This window comes from Sciurus carolinensis, chromosome 2 (genome assembly GCF_902686445.1).
Source record: "Sciurus carolinensis chromosome 2, mSciCar1.2, whole genome shotgun sequence".
In the NCBI taxonomy this organism is placed as follows: Eukaryota; Metazoa; Chordata; class Mammalia; order Rodentia; family Sciuridae; genus Sciurus; species Sciurus carolinensis.
The window spans coordinates 78797114-78818378 of record NC_062214.1 but is presented as its reverse complement, the minus strand read 5'-3'; the positions used below and the strand labels follow the sequence as shown (position 1 = coordinate 78818378).

Genomic DNA, 21265 nt, shown 5'->3' with positions numbered 1-21265 from the left:
AGTAGATTAGTGCCAGGTGCGGTAGGGCACACTTGTAATCCCAATTATTCAGGAGACTAAGGCAAGAGGATGGCAAAAGGAAGTCTGGACAATTTAGCAAGATCCTGTTTTAAAATAAAATTATCAAGAGCTGGGGTTGTAACTCAGTGGTAGAGCATTTGCCTAGCACATGCAAAGCCCTGGGTTCCATCCTTAGCACCACAGATTTTTAAAAAGGACTAAGTAACCAGGTATGGTGGCACAAACCAGTGATCCTGGTGACTCAGAACAACACAACACGAATCTAAGAAAGGAATTGGGGTGGCTGGAGATGTAGCTCAGTAGTTAAGCACCTGCCCAGCATTGCATGAAGCCTGGGGTCCAATCTCCATTACTGAAAAAAGAAAAATATTGGTTGCATAGGGTTGGAGAGGGGATGGTTTAGGAGGAGATAATGAAAATGTTCTAAAAAACTGATTGTGATAGCTGTACATCTCTGTGACTATACTAAAAAACATTTAATTTTCCACTTTACATAGGTGAATTATATGGCATGTGAGTCATATTAATAAAGCTGTTGAAAAGAATAAGGAAAGATCTTTATGACTGAGAAGTATATGTACAATTCAGCAATAAGTGAGAATTAAGAAAATTTAAGAGTACAGATAACATTTAAAGTTTGAAAAACTTTAGTTGAACAGTTAAGTCAGAAGTTTTCCTTTTTTTTTTGGATGCTGGGGATCGAACCCAGGGCCTTATGCTTACAAGGCAAGTGCTCTACCAACTGAGCTATCTCCCCAGCCCCAGAATTTACTTTTTTTTTTTTTTTTTTCTGTACTGGGGATTGAACTCAGGGCCTTGTGCTTGTGAGGCAAGCACTCTACCAGCTGAGCTATCTCCCCAGCCCTCCTATATTTTTAAAAGTTCATTTGTTCTTTTTTTTAGTTGTAGATGGACACAATACCTTTAATTAATTAATTAATTATTTGTATATGGTACTAGGCAAGTGCACAACCACTGAGCCACAACCAGTTTTCCTGTATTGACAAATATACATAAACCTAATATGCAATGCCACTGCATTTATTTTCCTTATTTTTAAGTGTTTATACTTTCCTCAGGAATAGTCTTTTTTTTCCCTTGGTGGTGGGGGGGTACTGGGGATTGAACTCAGGGGCACTCAACCACAGAGCCCCAGCCCCAGCCCTATTTTGTATTTTATTTAGAGACAGGGTCTCACTGAGTTGCTCAGGGTCTCACTAAGTTGCTGAGGCTGGCTTTGAACTCGAGTTCCTCCTGCCTCAGCCTCTTGAGTCAGTGGGACACAGGTGTGTGTCACTGCACCCAGCATGGAATAGTCTATTTTTGATGACTGTTTTTTTTTTTAACTTAAAATACTTTTTTTAATAACTTTTTTTTAAATAAAATATGGCATGCAGTAAAAATGTCAACTACACATTTGAAAAATATCAACAGGTAATATGCATACACCCTTTATAAGTGAAGAAAAGGAAGTTCTTGCCCAGAGCCATACAGCTGAAGTCAGATTTGTCAACAAGGCCTGTATCAACTGATCCCGCTGTTTTAGGGTAAATGCCAGGTAGTCACAGAACTATAATAGCAACACAGGTTAGTCCTCTTTCCCATTATTCATTAGGCCTCTTGAGGTCACAGAAAATGAAAATAAGGGACTAAGTGTAGAGATGTAGAGAGGGCCTGGGTTGGGGCTCAGTTGTAGAGCGCTTGCCTGGAATATGTGAGGCCCTGGGTTTGATTCTTGGCACATATTAAAAAAAAATAAAATAAAGGTCCATTGACAACTAAAAATTACTTTTAAAAAATATAGAGAAACATATTTATTTTATTGGTCATTGACATGCCCTCTCCCCAGGAAGAGGCGTGCTTTTGTTAGGGAAAGACTTTGACAACCCCCTCGATGACAATGGTCCAAAGGATTAGATGAAGATAAATTCTGTTGCTGTCAAACACCAAAGGTAGAAATACAAATTGCTAGTGACAATTTCCCCCCGCCCCAATATTTTATGTGGAGACAGGGTCTCGTTAAATTGCTGAGGCTGGACTTGAACTTGCAATCCTCATGCTTCAACCTCCCAAATCACTGGGATTACAGGTGTGTGCCACTGTGCCAGGATACTATTATGTTTTTGAAAAGTAATCTTTCAATATTTTAACCTTGCAAAAATAAATATATACCCTCTTGATCCATATCTGATCCATATCCAGTAACTCCATATTTGACTCTCAGAGCAATGAAAGCATATAAGGACAAATGCACTAAAATGTTCACTGCAATCAACATTGTGGCAAAAACCTGGAAACACCACCACAAGGTGGAAGCAACCTAAATGTCTATTCACAGAGGAGTGGCAGATAAAATTTGGAATATACATACACAATGGAATATTATTCAGCCTTAAAGAGGAAAGAAATTTTGATATATGCTATAACATGGGTAAACCTCAAGGACTTATACCAAGTTAAATAAGTTAATCACAAAAAGACAAATACTGCATGATTTTACTTATATGAGTATCTAAAGTAGTCTACTTAATAGAAAAAGTAGAATGTGGCCCAGGGACTGGGGATGAGGTTACTATTTATTGGGTATAGGGTTTCAGTTTTACAAGATGAAAAAGTTCTGAAGATCTGATACACAGCAATGAGAGTATACTGAACAATACCCAAATGCACACTGAGAAATGGTTGCCGGGTATAATGGCACACATCTGTAGGGCTAGGGGAAGAGGATCACTTGGGTCTAAGAGTTTGGAGCCAGCCTGGGCAATATAGGGAGACAGTGTCTCTTGGGGCAAAGGAGAAAAAAAAAAAAGTTGAGATGACAAACTTTGTTATATATTTTTAACTACAACTAAGAATATTTTTTAAGGGTTGGGTGCACAGCTCAGTGGTAGAGTGCTCACTAGCAAGCACAAGGCCCTGGGTTCAATCCCCAGCAATGCACACACACACAAAGTTTTTTAATTAAAAAAGATACTTTAATTGAAACCATCACCCAGGAAAAGGGCATCTGAACTTTTAACAACTACAAAATAAGTTTGTAAAAAGTAACATCAAATAAAAACTTAAAAGGCTTAGAGATTTTCATGGAGTACTAATAGAAAGGAAAAAGGTACAGAAAATAGTATAATACTATTTGTAAAACAATGAATGATTAAAATCTCTCTATATGTCTTTATCTATAATCCCTATATTATAAATGCCTGAAGAAAATTGTGGAAGTTTGCAAAGTATATGAATAAGGATTAATAACAAGAATTTTTTTTAGTTGTAGATGGACATAATACCTTTAATTATTTATTTGTTTATTTAATGTGGTGCTGAGGATGGAACCCAGTGCCTCACACATGCTAGGTAAGCACTCTTACCTCCGAGCTACAACCCCAGCCCCAATACCAAGAATTATTAACTGGGAGATATTATTGTGGATTGGGGGGAGAATGGGGAAAGAAATGGAAATGGGAGAATACAAAAAAAAGAGGAAGATACCATACTAAATTAGAAAAATAATTCCCAGGGCTGGAGGTAAGGCTCAAGGTAGAACGCTTGCCTAGCATGGGTGAGGCCCAGGGTTCCAACACCAGCACTATAACAATAATTCCCAAGTTTCTCAAACTTTCCCACATCTCAATGAATGTTTAGCACAGAGGCAGGCCACTGACTTACAGCAAAGTTTTGAAATTACTTAACTATTAAAATGAAAGTGAACCATAATTTTTTAACATGAGAACTGTACCACTGTAAACTGGATGATATTACCATCTTTTACCATCCAGCTTTCTGATTCAAGCTTGAGCTACAGCAAGCCCCCTGGTTACCTGATTTCTTGTCTTACTTTTCATTTATACTAATTAAGAAAATTAACTCAACTCCTGAGTAGCAGGAATGGCAACAAGCACTGGTAGCTCAGGAAATTCAACTGGAACAGGGGCCCTAAAAAGTTCACGCTGAGGACTGCCTCAGATTTTCACGCTGACTTTTATCCAAGTGTCTCTTCAAGTCCTTTCACTTCACACTGGTTCTGCTGTCCTCTCTGTCACTCTTATCTCCTCCTGACTTTTCCTCCACCCACGCACTAATGCAGGGAATTATTTTTCTTCTATCAAAGAGAAGCTCTGTCCTTATGGTATGCAGTCTGGGCCGTTTTTTTCTGTCCCCACTACAGTCTAGGCTTTTAAAACTCAAAAAGGCAAAAGTGAACTTCTTCTCACCTCTTTCTGATGTCACAGCATATCCCTTCCCTGAGCAAGGGCATGGAATTACCTAGCTTGAGCAGGTATTGAGAAGGGCCAAAAGATAAAGGAAATATCAGGAGCAACATAAAGCCACTGATATTTCACAAAGGTTATCTTGACACATTGATAGTTTATTCTCAAAACTCAAGACAGACATCATTACCCTATACACATGTATGGTTACACAAGTGGTATGAATCTACATTGTGTACAACCATAGAAATGAAATGATGGACCCCGTTTGTGTGCAACGAAACTAAATGCAGTCTGTAAAACACACAAAAAAATAAACAATTAATTTAAAAATACAACTAAAAATCATCCTATTTACTTCCTCAAGTGATCGGTTCTGGCTACTCAAGATAAAATTACCAGTGAGCGATGCTATTTAAGACATTTGAAATCAGAAAAGTTGGTTTTAATGGTGCCATCAGTGTCCCACAGGGACGTTTCTCTCAAATCTCATGGGTTTACAACTCCTGTGTGCACTTCACCCTTGAGAGGCAGGAAATCTCAATGCAGAAAAGTAGTCACACATACTGTGCATGTTTCATCATAGACAGGCTGAAAAACACACTTGGTGCCTGTAACTCAATCTTATTCACAATTTATTATCTCCCTCAACACTGAACCAAGTTAGGCGTCCCACTGTTCCCCAACTGTTCTCTGAATGAGAGCCAGCAGACTGGCCTTCCAGCCAAGCCGCTCACCTGCACAGCAACACCCTCCCAGTAGCCCACCGTGCTGGTGCTCTGTGAGCATTGTTCTCACTGTGCTTTTTCCACTCTCTATCAGAGGTTACAAAATAATGCTAAAATTTAATTATTTTCTTCAATAACAGAGTTCTCAGTGACAAAAATAAAATGCTGTCAGGCTCACCTCCCTCACATGCACCACGCACAGGCCGAAAAGCAATCCATGGGGTTGGAGTCCAGGCTCAGTGGTATAGCACTTGCCTGGCTCATGTGAGGCACTGGGTTCAATCCTCAGCACCACATAAAAATAAATAAAATAAAGGTATTGTGTCCATCTACAAACTAAAAATATATATTAAAAAAGCAATCCATGCTCTGCATCAGTGTGTTTACTAACCATAAAGAAAAATACTGGAACACACATGTGATAGGAAGAGCTCTTCTGCATGCTTGCTACTAATATCATGCCATATTAGCACTATTAAATACAAGAATTATGTTAATAATCTTCTGCTTTCTCTTCAAGCAGAATGAATTGTGACTAGCTTCTTATCAATATTGTGCCTTGAACCCATTTTTACTACAAAGAATACATTCTATTTGAATGATGCCTCTGGGATCTTGGCCTCTTTTCTGCCTTCAGCAACAAAATTAATTAATTTTAAACTGTAAAGTGGTATTTTATATTTATTCTAGAAAAAACTGGTTCATTAGAGAGGCCACTGTCCTTTGTCGGAAAATGACACATATGCTTTTGGGGTGCCATTGTTTGAGAAAGTTTCACAACAAAATAACCATTGGATACTGGGGAATGGGTTTCCGATAGAGTGAAATCTGATTTTCAAGTATTCATTTGTTTTACTTTCCTTTTGGGTCAGTATATTTGAAAACGTATTGGCATGTTTATTTATCCTGGCACATATTTATGCTCTAAGTGACATTACTTTCATGGCAAAATTCTGAATTGTACATTACTACTTATCACTATTTTTGAGCCACTGATCCTTGTTTAGAAAATGGGATATAATGCAATGACCATAACAACAAAACAAGTGAAAGTGAGGCAATGTCAACAACAGCCCTCAAATTATGTGAACTTTGGCTAAACTCCACCCTATTAACATGTGAGCTAAGACAATCAAATCAATGCACATTCTTTAAGGATGCAAACACTGGGGGCTGGGGAGATAGCTCAGTCGGTAGATTGCTTGCCTTGCAAGCACAAGGCCCTGGGTTCGATCCCCAGCACCCAAAAAAATAAGAAAGAATGCAAACACTAAGAACATGATGGGGCTTCAAAAAAATCTTAATTAACCTTACAATTCAAGTTGGTAAAATATAGGTGAAAAAAAATTATTCCAGTGGAGACTACCTTAGGGATACTTATAGTTCTCAGCTTAAGTTTAAGCAGGAAACATCGACCAAGCAGTCTTTCAAAAACTACTGTCATGAGCACATCCAGACTTTTCCTTGGCAGGGATTTTTTTAATACTATGTAACAATTACGTTTAGAAAAAAATCTCCGAAGGCTTGTATAATTGCACTCAGTAATGGAGATAACTAGAAATCTAATCTAGCTATTTGTTTTTAACAGAGATTTCCAAAAGGTCATTCCCAAGGATACTACCAAAGTTAAGGAAAAAGGGAATTTTAAAGACTTTTTCTCTCCACTGCAGACTTCTTTCAGCCTAGAGGTGAATTCCATTTGCTACTTAAAAAAAAAAATCACATTCAAGTGCTTTAGTGAAACCTCATCTATTTTCCAAATTATATATAACCTTACTCCTTAAATGTATTCAGTATAATGAAAAGGAAAGGTCACTAAATTGCAAAGCTAAAAACCTTAATTTGAATAGTGGGCACCACTAATTGCCTTTTAACCTCCATATGTCACAATTTTCTCTTCTATAATAAATAAGGACACCTTAAAGACATCAGACACCCAACATATATAAAATTCATCGCCAGGCCCGTAATCACAGCGGCTCAGGAAGCTGAGTCAGGAGGATCTCGAGATCAAAGTCAGCCTCAGTAACAGCGAGGCGCTGAGCAACTCAGTGAGACACTATCTCTAAATAAAATACAAAACAGGGCTGGGGAGGTAGCTCGGTGGTTGAATGACTCTTAAGTTCAATTCCTGGTACCCCCTCCAAAAAAAAAAAAAAAAAAAATTCATGGGGCTGGGGGTATAGCTCAGTAGTAGAGCCATCACCCAGCATGCATTAAGGCTACTTGTCCGGGTCAAGGCAAAAGAATCACTTGAGTCCAGGAGTTCAAGGCCAGGCTGAACAAAACACACATAAAAAAAAATCCAGGCATGGTCACACATCTGTTAACCCAACTACCCAGCAGACTGAGGCAGGAGGATTACAAGTCTGAGGTCAGCCTGGTAACTTGGCAAGACCTCGTCTCAACATAAAACTAGATTTAAAAAGGGGTAAGGGGCTTGGAGGCATAGTTCAGTGGTAGAGTACCTGCATGTTAGCATGTGCAAGGCCCTGGGTCTGACCCCAGTACCACAAAATAACAAAAACTCACCTGGTCGGGTTCCATCTGGCTTCTAATGCTTATTGGTTAGTTTCTTCTGTGCAAAGGTTACAAGGTTATTGCAAGGACTAACTAAAAGTGTGTATGTATATAAGTGCCAGAACAGGGTCACTATTATTTCAAAAATGATTGTTAAGTAATGGTAACTGATAGACCTTGATAGGCAAAAACAACAAAAAACTGCAATATATACCTGCAGAGCTACTGATTTCTATCCAAAACTTCCAGATACACCAACAAAGATGGTCGGTCTCCAGACGTTCTAGGCAAAGGAAACTTGCAAAAATACAAAAGAATAATGTTTGTGGCACAAAGCACTCTGAACACAGTACAGGACAGTTGTACATAATATATACAACATAGAGCTTTCAAGTCTCTATTCTTTAAAGCTAATAATAATTTTCAATCTACTAATAGCATATAAGTCACATTTCTCAAAGGGAAATGAGTAGTGAAGTACACTAAAAATAGGAAAAGAACAAAGCAATTTTTAACCAGATAATCATTCTGAAATAGTTAAATATACAATTAACAAAAGAAAAATTAAGTTGAATTCCTAACAAATGTATAAACGCCTATGTCATTAACATTTTGAAAGATTTATGTTTTGGTTTTACAAATTCAATTTTAATTCTAAATATCATTAACTGTCTCAAGGTTAAGGAATTGGGAGAATGATATAAAAAATGTTTAGGTAAAGTAATTTAGGGAAACCACATTTATTATCAATGAACTGTAACCTTGGGGCTGTGGTTGTGGTTCAACAGTAGAACACTTGCCTAGCACGTGTGAGAACTGGGGTCAATCCTCAGCACCACATAAAAAAATAAATAATAAAGGTATTATGTCCATCTATTAAAAAAATATAACCTAATTCCACAATTTTAGTATGGTGAGGAAGAAAGGACACAAACTTCAACACTGAAAACCTTAATTTGAATACCTGGCACCACTAATAGCCATTAACCTCCAACATGATATAATTTTCTAACCTATATAAAATAGGGATATCTGTTGGCAAAGAATCAATAATAGTTAAACATATATGGCAAGAACTCTGCAATCCATGATACTGGATCATTTTGTATGTTTTAATTCTTCCATATAAAACATTAATAAAAAGCATAGCCTCTGCTTAGCTGCCTCATTGTTAGGTAGATCAAATATAATAAATCATATTATATTACTATGCCAGGTAGTGTTCAAGCAAATTTAAATGTTTTTTTAATGCCTTCTCCACTGAAGATACCCTGTAGCCAAATTGGTAGCTAAGGTTTTTAAAAAACAAATCTGGGAATACTTACTTGACAGTGCCTCTACTGGCATTTATCCATGAAGAATCAGGATTTTATCAAAAAGTAATGACTGGAAAAGTCAGCCCAACATATTCTGTACTAAATGTGGATATTAGCAGTCCTTATTGGCAAATAGGTAACATCTGCTATAATGATAGCTTTCCTCCAAAAATTCTTCAATCTTTAGCATCTGCTACAGCTTGGGCACACCAGAGCCTAACACGTGATACCTAGCTCAATTCATTCACTCAACAGATGTTGACTGGCTGCTCATCGTGCCAGCCTCTGCCAGGTGCTAGGTAGGGGTAGAGCAGAAAACAAAGACACAGTGTCTTTCTTCCTGGTTTACAAACTTGCACATGTATTTTGCCTTCACTATATCATAATTCTGTGGCCATACAGAGTACACCCCACAATTAAGATGGTGCCCATGATATCTGTGTTACCAACCCCATGGGTTTTTATGCTATCGGAAGAAACAGAGGCACAGCATCTGAGGAACAGGGCTCTTCGTTTTTACACTCAAAAATAAAGGAGACACCTTAAGTTGAAAGAAAACCCCAAATTGATTCCAAGGAAAAAGGAGCATTTCATGGCATCTGCAGGGTAGACAGGGACCTGGTCTTTTTTTTTTTTTTTTTAATATTTTTTAGTTGTAGATGAACACAATATCTTTATTTGTTTTCATGTGGTGCTGAGGATCGAACCCAGTGCCTTGCATGTGCAAGGCAAGCACTCTACCGCTGAGCTACAGCCCCAGCCCCATGGACCTGGTCTTCCTGATGTTATCCTGTGTGGAGGAGTTGTTTTAGTTGTGCCTGTGCTCTCCATCATGGGTCTTCAGGCAACACATATCTTTACTATATCTCTGCCCCAGAGTAAGATTTTTACCATGCTAATAAGGCACAGGTTACTGTGGGGCAGTTAGTGACTAGTCTATGCACGTTTACGCCTTACTACCTAGAATTTGTCCCCTTATCTGGAAAAGTCCCTAATATTTTTAGAGCAAGGCAGACTACTGCCCTGTCTCAATGGGTTTGATCTTAATGACCTTGTTTCTTTTGGCTCTGGCTTCTTGGTGTCTCCACTGTCATGAAGGTTGAGCTGATTTTTTGTCCTCTCATCTCCTGGTTTATTATCTTAACTTCATAGCTTTGAAGACCGGTCTACTTTTTAACTCCTAATTTCCTACTATGTTTATCCTTACAAGATTGAGGGCTAACTTTGCTATCTCACTTGAACAGCATTCAACCTGCATGCCTGAACACGGCTGCAGTCCTAGGGTCTCAACACAGACTTTCAACTTGGCAATACTGACATTTGGGGATGGATAATTCTTTGTTGTGGGAGCTGTCTTGGACACTGTGAGATGTTTAGCATCATCCCTGGCTTCTACCCACACTGCCCGCATGTGACAACTAAAAATGTCTTCAGTCATTGCCAAATGTTGGACAAAGGGGAGCAAAACTGTCCCTTTTTGAAAATCATTAGTCTAACATTAGTAGCTAGTGAGTAACAGAGGCAGAACTTGGACCCTGATCTGTTTTTTGGTTTTCTCAAAATGATGCTGCCATTGTAAAAAGTAACATATGCTCATTGTCAAAATTAAAGTCAGGTGCTCATAAAAACTAAGAACTCTCCCTCATCTCCTTGTCCCCTCCATGTTTTAATGGTAACCACTAGTAAGTTTGGGGTGTAGACTTATTAAACACATGCATGTACACACCACACACACAGGAAGAACAAATGTTTTACTCTTTTTAAGTTCTGCAGCTTGCTTTTTATTCAATACTATGTTAATAGTTATCCATCCATCTCCACTCATCCTGCATAAGCCCCATAGTTGTCTGCATTATTGCTATATGAGGTTTCACCACCAATGGGCATTTGTAGTGTTCAGTTTGGGTTTATTTCTAATGATGCTACCATGGAAAAAAATGCTGTAATTAACATCCTCATACATCTGTTTTTCCATACTATGCAAGTGCTGACTCTTAGAAGTGGAATTGCTGAGTCAAGGGTATGAACATTTTAAATTTTGCTAGGTACTGCCAATAGCCATTCCTATCTTCTTCATAGGCTGCCATACGAATGAAATAAGATAATGTATCTGAAAAGGTTTGTAAGAGTGATAGATATTATATATCCCTAATTCATAATCAAGGCCTTCCTGGAGTAGTTAATCTTCCCCTCCAAGTCTCCTTGAATCTTTAAGTTAACAAAAAAGTGACTTTTATTCCTTTTTAAAAAAATCTTTGCAGCAGTCCTAGCAGGACTATTTTAAGCAACAGCAAGATAAAGCAGTGAACACAATCAACCACTTTGTTAATGAGGGGAAATAAATGTGTACTATTATCCAGCATTTTTAATATGACCAATAAGTATGCTTACCAATCATTATTTTAGTATTACAGATGAAATGCAGAGATTTTTTTTTTATTTCAGGATTTTCATTATATTTTATATTGATTTTTATCACAGAATTATAGGATAAAGTTACATTGTAACCAATATGCCTTAGTAAACTTAATTTAACATCTTGCCCTCTCAGAACACAATAAGAAAATGACCTTCAGCAGTATTAAATTCAGGTCCAGTCAATAGTTCTCAAGAAGAGACAAAAAAAAAAAAAAAAAGTTTGAGCATCATCAAATCAAGTAAATGCAGAGTTCATCATCTTAATTTGGGACCACAGATCTCTCAACAGGCAATAAATATGCATTATGAGCTAGTACATTTAGAATGTTATGAAATAAAACACCTAATGACACATGAAGTTGCATAGGCTGTATAACCTTATAAGACTCTTGCAAATTTCCTTAGAACTATCCAATTATCATTTTAAAAATAACTGGAAGAAAATACAGAAAAAAGAAGAAAGCTACTTTCTTAGGATAGCAGGATTATGCCTGTTTTTATTAGTTCTTTTGGTCTTATGTTGTTTGTAAATTCATTGTAAATTCACTACTTCCGTAATTACGTTCATCAGATACACCTGAGAATCCACCCAGTTAATACCCATGGAGAACTATCTATAACCTACCTACCAAACTCAAGTGGCACTCTGACCAACAACAACCATAACACTTGAGAGCTTGTTAAGAAAGGCAGAATCTTCATCTGCATTCTTACAACCTTCCAGAGAAATCCTGTACTCATTAAAGATTGAGAAGTTTGGTCAACAAAAACCTAAAGCAGGGTTCTCAAGAGGGGGTAAGAGGAACAATTCTGTCCCCTAGGACACATCTGACAGTATCTGGAGACATTTTTCAGTGGATGCCAGTGGGATTACAATTACTTGGATTTCACAGACAGAAACCAGGGATGATGCTAAACGTCCCACAAGGTGCAGGATGCTCCTCTCCCCAACAACAGACTTATCTAGCCCAAAATTTTAGAGGTTGAGAAACTACAATGTAGAAGAAAAAAGAGTTTTGCCCAATTCCATATATATCATTGACAATAAAAACACAAAATAACATCCAAAAGCTCAAATTGTCCTTTTTGTCAGAACTCAAGTAATATTCATATTTCACTTTTATTTTTACTAGTAAAAGGCTATAGGCTATAATTCTATTTTAAAGAACATGAGGTTACTGAATTGAACACAGTAGGAGAAACAATACCATGTTTCCCTAAAATGTGAACAAAACATTTAAACCAAATTTTAAATCATATGACAGAAAAAATTTATTAAAAATAATCCTTTCCACCTTTATATTATTATAAAAGCATACCAATGCTGTTATACACAAAATTCTAAACAAACTTTCCAAAACTATTCCAGTATTTAACAACTCTCATTGTCAACATGCTTATTTACTATTAAACTATCATATGAAAGAATTTAGTTCCAATTTTTTTGCCTGAACTTTTGTTACTTGGTTAACCAATCAATAAATATTATCCAGAATTAGAGATGTAACTTAGTTATACAACACACAAATATACTAATGGTAAATGTCTACTGGAATTTACCAAATACTCATTAGTGTATTTTTACATTGCCATATGAACATGTGCTCTCAATTGCTAATGATAAAAGTTATATTATTATTAAGGAAGAAAAATAACGCTATCAGAAGAAAAAGGTTCTGAACTGAAATCGATGTACTAAAACCACATTCTAATTATAAAAATATTACTTGATGGATCTAACTCGTAATTATAGGTTGGGAAAAAAAAACCTCTAATCTGACAATTGACTGAAAACCTCAGAGGTCCATTAATAGTCTGTTTTAATAAACTTGGGTACATCTGTAACATATCAGGAAATTCACAAATAAGACCCTACCTTCCAAGTGGCACACACAGTATATTTAACAAGTGCTAGAAAATAATATATCTATTGGTACTGGGGATTGAAACCAGGGGTGCTTTACCACTGAGCTACAGCCCCAGTGGTTTTTATTTTTTGAGAGAGGGTGTTGCCTTAGAGTCTTACTAAATTGCTGAAGCTGGCCTTGAACTTTCAATCCGTTTGCCTCAGTCACTGGGATTACAGGCACATGCCACTGCACTGGGTGGAAACCAAAATAATTTTAAATTTCAAATTAAACTGTGTAAGAAGTTTATCCAAGGACATGCAAATAGATAACAAAAGCAGAGCCAACAGCCACTCTGTATTTGTTAGCTTCTGAAAATGTTAATGGAAAGTGTATCAAGGTGAGAAGAAAAAAAATCTTCCACAGCTCTCAATTTCTATGGATTATTTTATTTTCCTTTGAATAAAGAACTCAGTCACTACATACACTAAAAATAAAGTTTTAACCATTTACAATGTCACACGGCTAAGAAATATAACTGAGTAACGACTATCTGATTTCCATAAATCACTGTCCCAATTACCCCAGGTCTGTTTAAAAGACTTACGTTATCTTAATGTACTAGTAAATTATATTTCAATACAGATAAAATTGCCTTCTGAGCCACTTTCCACAGCTCCATGACCTTCCCTCAGTCAAACAGGTATGGCTGCTGGTTAACTAGGCATTCTCTTTGCCTGAGGATTGGCTCACAGAAAACCATAAGGAAGATGAGAATAAAAGATGAATATGAAAACAAAATTTAAACATAAAAGTAAAAGGACTTAAAAACATCTACTACCATCCTTTCAGCTTAAAGAGGGTGAAATAAATCAGCAAGTCAAGTAATACGCTCAAGGAAACACGGCCAGTTAGTAGGTCTCATGGTTCCACGCAGTTCTTTCAACCATCCCACATTCAAAGGCAGCTGTACACAAAAGTATATTAACATTCAGGAGCAAATGTGCAATTATACCATCAATTCAATATCACTATCTTCTTCAAGATGATCACTTACTAAGAGTACACAGAACCTTAGAATGTTAGAGTTGGAAGGGGGAACTTTTAATGACCCTTCACCCTAAAGTAAAGAAATACCCCCGGGGATATTGCTGTCCATTCATTCATTCCATAAACATTTACTAGTCTCCTGTAATAAATTAGACACTGAGGATATAAAGATAAACAGCATAACAATCACAGTTTTCAGAATTCATGTAGGACAGAGAAAAAAAGACATAAATGTAACTCTAGAGATACTTATTTAAAAAATCATTCATTGGGGGGCTGGGGTTGTGGCTCAGTGGTAGAGTGCTTGCCTGGTGTGCGTGAGGCACTGGGTTCGATCCTCAGCACCACATATAAATAAATGAATAAAATAAAGGTCTATCAACATCTAAAAAATGTTTTTAAAAAAAAAAATCATTCATTGGGGGCAAAAAGGAGGAAGTAATCAACTCTGGTTGTAAGAGGTAAGAGGTAAGCCGTATATATCCTCATTTTTTCATTTTTATGTTATAATTATTATTACTTTGGTACCAGGGATTGAACCCAGGGGCGCTAACCACTGAGCAACATCATCACCCCTTTTTATATTTCACTTAGCGATAGGGTCTCACTAAGTTTCTTAGGACCTCACTGAGATGCTGAGGCTGGCTTTGAACTTGAGATCCTCCTGCCTCAGCCTCCTGGCCACTGGGATTACAGTCGTGCGCCACATGTTTCAAAGGCTAGCAGGCAACTGAGAGAAGTTTGTCCCAAGACAGGATACACCAGAGCCATAATCTGAATCCAGGTTTGTCTGCCTCCAAAACCACATTCTTTTCTTTCCATTAAACTATAACTATCTCTGCACAGAATTTTGTTTAAATCACCCTCCACTTTAATTCTCTTCAATCTAGTCAAGCACTGCATCCTGCACTAAGTGATTCTAGTCTTCAAAGTTACTAATTCATAAAATCAGAACTTTCAGTTTAAAAAAATCTTAACGAAGGAAAGGCCAGAAATGGTTCTGATACGGTTTCCCCTATTTAAAAAAGAGAGTCATAAGAACTGAAATGCAGAGAGCTCATTTCTGCTTTTTAAGGAATTCTTACCTCCTCTGTGTCTAGGACACACCATTGATGTTCTATAAATGATTGTATTTTACTTCAAGGTATTAAGAGGAATAGCTCTAAAAACTTTCTAAAGCACTTGAAATTTGAAGAAGTACTAAGCATTTCTTTTGCTGTTTCGATTCCAGTTCAAAATATCTTGAAAAGCAGCAGAGTGAAAAAAGTCGTGCTCCAAAGGAGCTAATCAAATGCAGGGAAGTCCGCTGCCTAACATTCTGCGACAAACACATTTCAACTCTGGCAAAAATAAAATTTTCAGACGTTGAGGGAAAGGTGGAGGAGAAGAGGGCAGAGAAGCTACAGCCTCAATCCCTCGTATTAAACCGGGAGTTTCCACACCCGGTGAATACGAATCAAAGTGGGAAGCCCAACTGAAACCAGGAAAGGAAAGCCCTGCGGGAAAACAAGGGCATCTTCTATTTAAAAAGTTGTACGAAGCGTACACTAAGCCGACCTGCAGACTCCAATGATGCAAGCCGTGGAACAACAAAAGTGGCCTTTCCTGGGCGTTTACAGATCTGGACATTACATCTGAAGACTCACTCCAAATTCCCAGGAGAAAAAGATGCCAGATCCCTCTAACACGGTTTTCACGGCTAGCGGTCCCCTGGCTGCTCCGGGCACCCGCGCGCAACTGCCCAGGGCGCCCGCCGCCGGGCTCGCGGCGTCGGTGAGAGCGAGCGCCGCCGCCCACACTCACCTCCCGGCGCGCCCTGCCCCGCGCGGGCGGGACCCCAGCGCTCAGCAGCCAGCGGAACAAGGAGGAGAAGGCGGAGCGCGCGGAGCCGGGACTCCAGCGCCGCCATCGTCCGGCCCCGCGCGGGAACGCCACAGCCGACTCGCGACCGCCGAGCAGAGAACACCGACTCCGGGAGCACAAGCGGTGGGAACCAAAAGAGGAAGACGCGGGTGACGTGCAGCTAGGCTCCTCAGCTTCGCGGCTTCGAGAGGGCAGGGCTCGCAGGAGGAGCGCTCGGTGCTTGGCTCCGCCCAGGTCCCGCCCAGTATCCACCAGGCCCCGCCTCCGACCCAACCCCATTTGCTCCTAGCTCCGCCTTTTCCACACCTGGTTCTGCCTCATCTTCCCGGTAAGACTAGAGCGAACCCCGCTTTTCTCCTGTAGCTGTTGCAGGCGCCAAGTGACCCCATCGGGAGACCTATGTTCTGCACAAGCAAGGCGATCCCTGGGAAAGTTACCCTCCTTTTCTGAGCCTCTTTTTTTGTTCTTAAAACGAGGTGGAAAAACTGGAGAATTCGGAAGGACAGCTGTGACAACACCTCTGACATTTATGCCATCCGTGAAAAGAAGCAATTGCTTAAAACATAGGCAAGTCCCTCCGTGTTGCCATCAATTAACACTTATAAATATTGGTGACTTCATCTGCTACAGAGTCTTAGCAATTCTGATGGCGATTGATGCTGACTGGTGGAATAGCGTCTCAAATTCCTGTAGACCTTATACTATATTCATTCCTTCCGTTCATAATTGATTAGGAAGCTTCATTTGGTTGAAAGGATTCAGATGAATTATCTTTAAACTTCAGTGGCAGAGCGTGCCACTGGCTTTTCACAGAAAGTTATGGAGCTGACACCTCTCAGACTCATTATGAACAGAAATTTCACTCCAAGCTTCAGATTCTGTAAATCTGTTAAAAATGAAACCTGGTTGCAAAGAATTCTCAACAGTGAAATTCAGTTAAGAATTTTTTTTTCTAGGTCTAAGTACAGCCAGTAAATGGAAACAATATCCAACGAACCCAGTCGTTTGAGCAGGACTTTTAAGAGCCACAGAAAAGGGAATACACATGATGATAACCAGGTTAGTCATTACTTACACTTCTGCACAGGAATGAAAGACAGTACTTAATGTCTCTTGACTACAATTTTATATTTTGTTTATATTTTGTTCATGGGGCTTATATACACTTAGGCAATTCATTCTAATAGTGTTTGGATGACTTCAAAGTGTTATGCTTTTACAGCTAAGGGATTTGAAAGAGAAAAGTTAAATAACTGCTGAAGGTCACAGCTCCTTTCAGTGACAAAATTAGAATTCAATGGTTGTTAACTCAGCCACCAAGCATAATTGGAACTCCTTTACCTACCCAGCATGTGGTATCAGTAAGCATGAGAAAAAGCTATCTATATAATCTGTGAAAAACACTACTAGTTGTTATTATTGTTTTAAAGTAAAAGCCATACTGTGTAATTTGTTGGACACTTTAAATTTGTAGCAAATAATCATAGAATATAATGTATGCATCTTGGATGTATTTCCCCCCTGGGACATGCAAATTACTGGTGGCTGCATCTGACTCTGATAACAGGTATCTTCACACTGCTAGGAAACACTGGCTGATCAAATGACCATGCAGACTGCTGCTGTTGTTGCAGCCCACTCCTACAGAGTTCCCCTGAAATAACATCTGCCCTACCAATTTTCTGAGCTTTAACCAAAGGGACCGTCATACAGTTTTTACAATGCACTTGCATGCCAAATACCACATTTTTCTCTGAAGGTTTTGGATTTTATTTATTTAGTATTGGGAAGGGAACCCAGAGCTTCATGCATACCAGGCAAGTGTTCTAGTACTGAGCTACCATTCCCAGACCAAGTTGGAACTCTTAAACATAGTTTACACTGATCTCTCTCTAGAATGTGGCATTTTTATTACCCTTCGTATCTTCACTCAGCCTGCTTTGTTTCCCCATCTCTGAACATCCAAACCCATCCTTTTTTTCAAGGCCCATTTTAAATACCACTTGTCTTCTTTTTGTATATGTCTACTAGATAATGAGCTCCACAGCCTATGCTCTACTTTATTCATCTTTATAATATCCACTAGTCAATCAGCACTTTGACATAGAAAGTCAAATTTAATAATTATCATTAACCTTACTAAGTAATGGTGAATGTAATAAGTTAACCACTTTTTAATGTACTAGCTCATTTAATCTCAAGCAACAGAACTAGACAGGTACTTCATTACGTTTTAGTTTGTTTTGTTTTGGTCAACTCCTTTTCAGTTCTCCTGGTAGTTTTCTCCTCCTCCACTCAGGCTCTACTTCTTGGGAATTCCACAGGATCAAATCTGAAACTTGTCCCTTGTCCTGATATACTGTCTTCCTTATCTTATCTATTTTCCTGGCTTTAAATACCATCCATATAGTGACAATGACCAGATTCATTCAGGTGCTGATCTTACCTCTGGGCTCCAATATATCTCACTATGAACTTAACATCATTATTACTTAGACATATCATTTACTATGTCCCAAATCATTTTATCCTCTTAATTTTACCATCTTAATCCATGGTTCCACCATCCAAATAATTATGCAATCTAAAAACTTGGAAGTTATCCTTAGTTCCTCCCTTTCTTCACCCACCAAGTCTAACTCAGTCGTAAGTTCTACTTACCTTGAGTCCATATTCCACATCTTCTCGCCACTGCTACTACTCCCTTCACAGACTGCCCCAGTCTCTCAGTTGAGTCTTTCCCCTGCATCCTCCAATACATTATGCAAATGGAAGACTGAAGGACTATCTTAAAATAGAAACTAAATCCCAAGTCCTTGCCAAGATTCTTGGAGGGACCCTGTTCTTCATTAACACCATATCACTGCCCCCTTCCCTTTTGCACACTAAATTCTAGCTCTACCAGCGCCTTGAGTCCCCAGTCCTGCCCAAGGGTCTTCATACCCACTGTTCCTTCTGCCTGAGCTATTCTCCCCCATCACTCCTCCTACCCTGCTTTGCCTAACTAATTCCTATTCCTGCTTCAGCACTACTTGTTTCATTTTGAGAGACAAACCAATCTATCTAAGATGGACCCTCCATTCCCTTTATCACTGCCTGTTCTTCCCTGACACCATATTTGTCACAACTTGTAATTCTATTTTTTTTTTTTTTTTTTTTTTTAGTGTTTTAGGTGTCTGATTCCCCCCATAGATAACTAGCTCCAGATAGGCAGCAGCTGTGCCTGTTTTATTCATGGGTATAGCCCAGTATATTGAGCACATGCCAGCTGCTCAAAATGTTTGTTGGGTGAATAACTGCATGTTAACTAGTTTGCCCAAGATCTCAGACTAGTGAATTAGAAAGTGGTAAGCACAGATTCAAACCCAGGTGACCTGGCTTCAAAGATTTCACCATTTGCTAGACTAAACTTAATCTCTCTCATTCCTAATGAATGAGAATTTAAAATGGTGCCTTAAAAACTGCCTGGCAGGGGATAAAGTTTGTGAAGTGCTTAGCACAGTGCCCAAGTGTTTAATGCATGGTAACTATTATTATTTGTGTGACAATTATTCTCTGATGTGTTTTCCCACCTACAAAACCCCTAAACAAAGGGCAGTTGGTGCTTTGGAGTTAAAATAGAGTGCATGGAAAGGGAATTAGTGGGTCAAAAAAAATAGCAGGAATCAAAAATAAACATTGTCATCTGCAAGTGGTATGGCCTAATGAATGGTCTTGTATAGATATTGCTGCTGGCTTTTCTTTTTTATAATGGGGTCAACTGAGCTAAATTCAGAGCTAGGCGGCTTCTCCAAATCTTCCATTCATTACTTCCGTCATGGGTTGGTGATAAATTCTGCTATAAGCCTTTAAGATGAAAGCCAAACTGAAAAGTTAATTAAAGATAAAAATGGATGCTGTCAATTTTGGTTACAAAATTGAATATATTTTTACAGACTGGAAAAAATTAAGTATTGATAGGATATTAAAATTCAATCCTTCAAAAGAAATTATATAAAATGAATAGGTCCCTTTCAAAGGCTATTTCAATAGCTACAGTCAAAATATAAAAGTACAGATATATTTTTATGTAGAAAGCTTTAAGAAAGAAAATTGGCCATATTTTACTAGATTGTAATAACTAGTGCATAAAATCAAATATCACAAAAACATAGATCACATCTAAAACTTGGCTGTCTCAATAAAATTTAGTGATAGCATGCATACCACAATGTCACATACCTGATTACCAATAGAACACAAAAGTGAGGACTGGGATGTGACTCAGTGATAGAATGCTTGTGTAGCATATGCCTGAGGTCCTGGGTTTGACCCTGAGAACCAGAAAATAGAAATCTTTGAAAAACAAAAGTTAACAAGGAAATGGCAATTCAGCTACTGTACAGTAAATTATAGTGTATCTTGGACAAATATCAGCTATTGTTAAAAATGAAGTTATTTCCACCTTAGAAAAGTGCCATACAAAACCCATGTCCTCATGTCCTCTAATGTTACACATTTCTAAATCTGGGAGTGATGAATCACACTGTGAAAATTATATTCCTTTTATGCCAAATCCAGATTTGTGTAGATAAAGACCTTCTGTGGATTTGCAATTACAGTCATGTGTCACTTAATACTGGGGACACCTTCTGAGAAGTATGCCATTGGGTGGTTTCCTCCTTATGTGAACATCATAGAGTATTGTTACTTACACAAACTAAAACAGCTATGATGTTTCAGCAATATAATTCAGCAATATAGGACCACTGTCATATATGCAGTTCATTGCTGACTGCAATGTTGTTATCAGCACATGCATATATTTAATATACAAAAGATCAACATTCATATACTTAATAGTTTATTATGAATATATAAATATTATTGTGTCAAGTGATCTGTTCTCCATAGCTGGTAGATGATAGGATATTCTCCATATATATTGTAAATTTAAACAATAAATTTAGGCCTTTATTTTAATGTCTATAAGACACAATTATAAATATTCAATTCTGTGCAATGACAGAATTTAAATATTCTTACCAAATATATATCTCCCTCAGATATATTTTGGATATTTGGATATGAGTGGTATTTGTAGACACTGCTTCATATACCAAAAGTAAGTCCAAAGTACAAATTATACTGCAGGTAGAGACCACAAATATTGCACGTGTTCATGCTACACACCAGAACTGCCATCTTAGAATTTAATTCATTGATTGCCAATTCAATTGTTTACTGATTATTTCTACTTCAGTTAAGGACTATTATGAAAATTTCACTTTTCAAAAGCACAAAACAATCAAAATTTC

General features: G+C 38.0%; 1 protein-coding gene across 3 annotated transcripts in view; it reads right to left on the bottom strand.

The window, feature by feature from the left end:
• The window catches only part of Chrna5 (cholinergic receptor nicotinic alpha 5 subunit), a 32883-nt gene extending 16730 nt beyond the window's left edge, over positions 1 to 16153 (bottom strand). For 2 of the 3 annotated variants that reach the window (XM_047540173.1, XM_047540174.1), the window contains exon 1: positions 15909 to 16153. In XM_047540173.1, the coding sequence (XP_047396129.1) occupies positions 15909 to 16014 (106 nt within the window). In that variant the 5' untranslated portion in view covers positions 16015 to 16153. Of the gene's footprint in view, positions 1 to 7688; positions 7737 to 15908 lie in introns of those variants that run through there. The other variant, XM_047540175.1, reaches the window with a different exon arrangement.
• Between the last annotated feature and the right edge of the window lie 5112 nt (positions 16154 to 21265).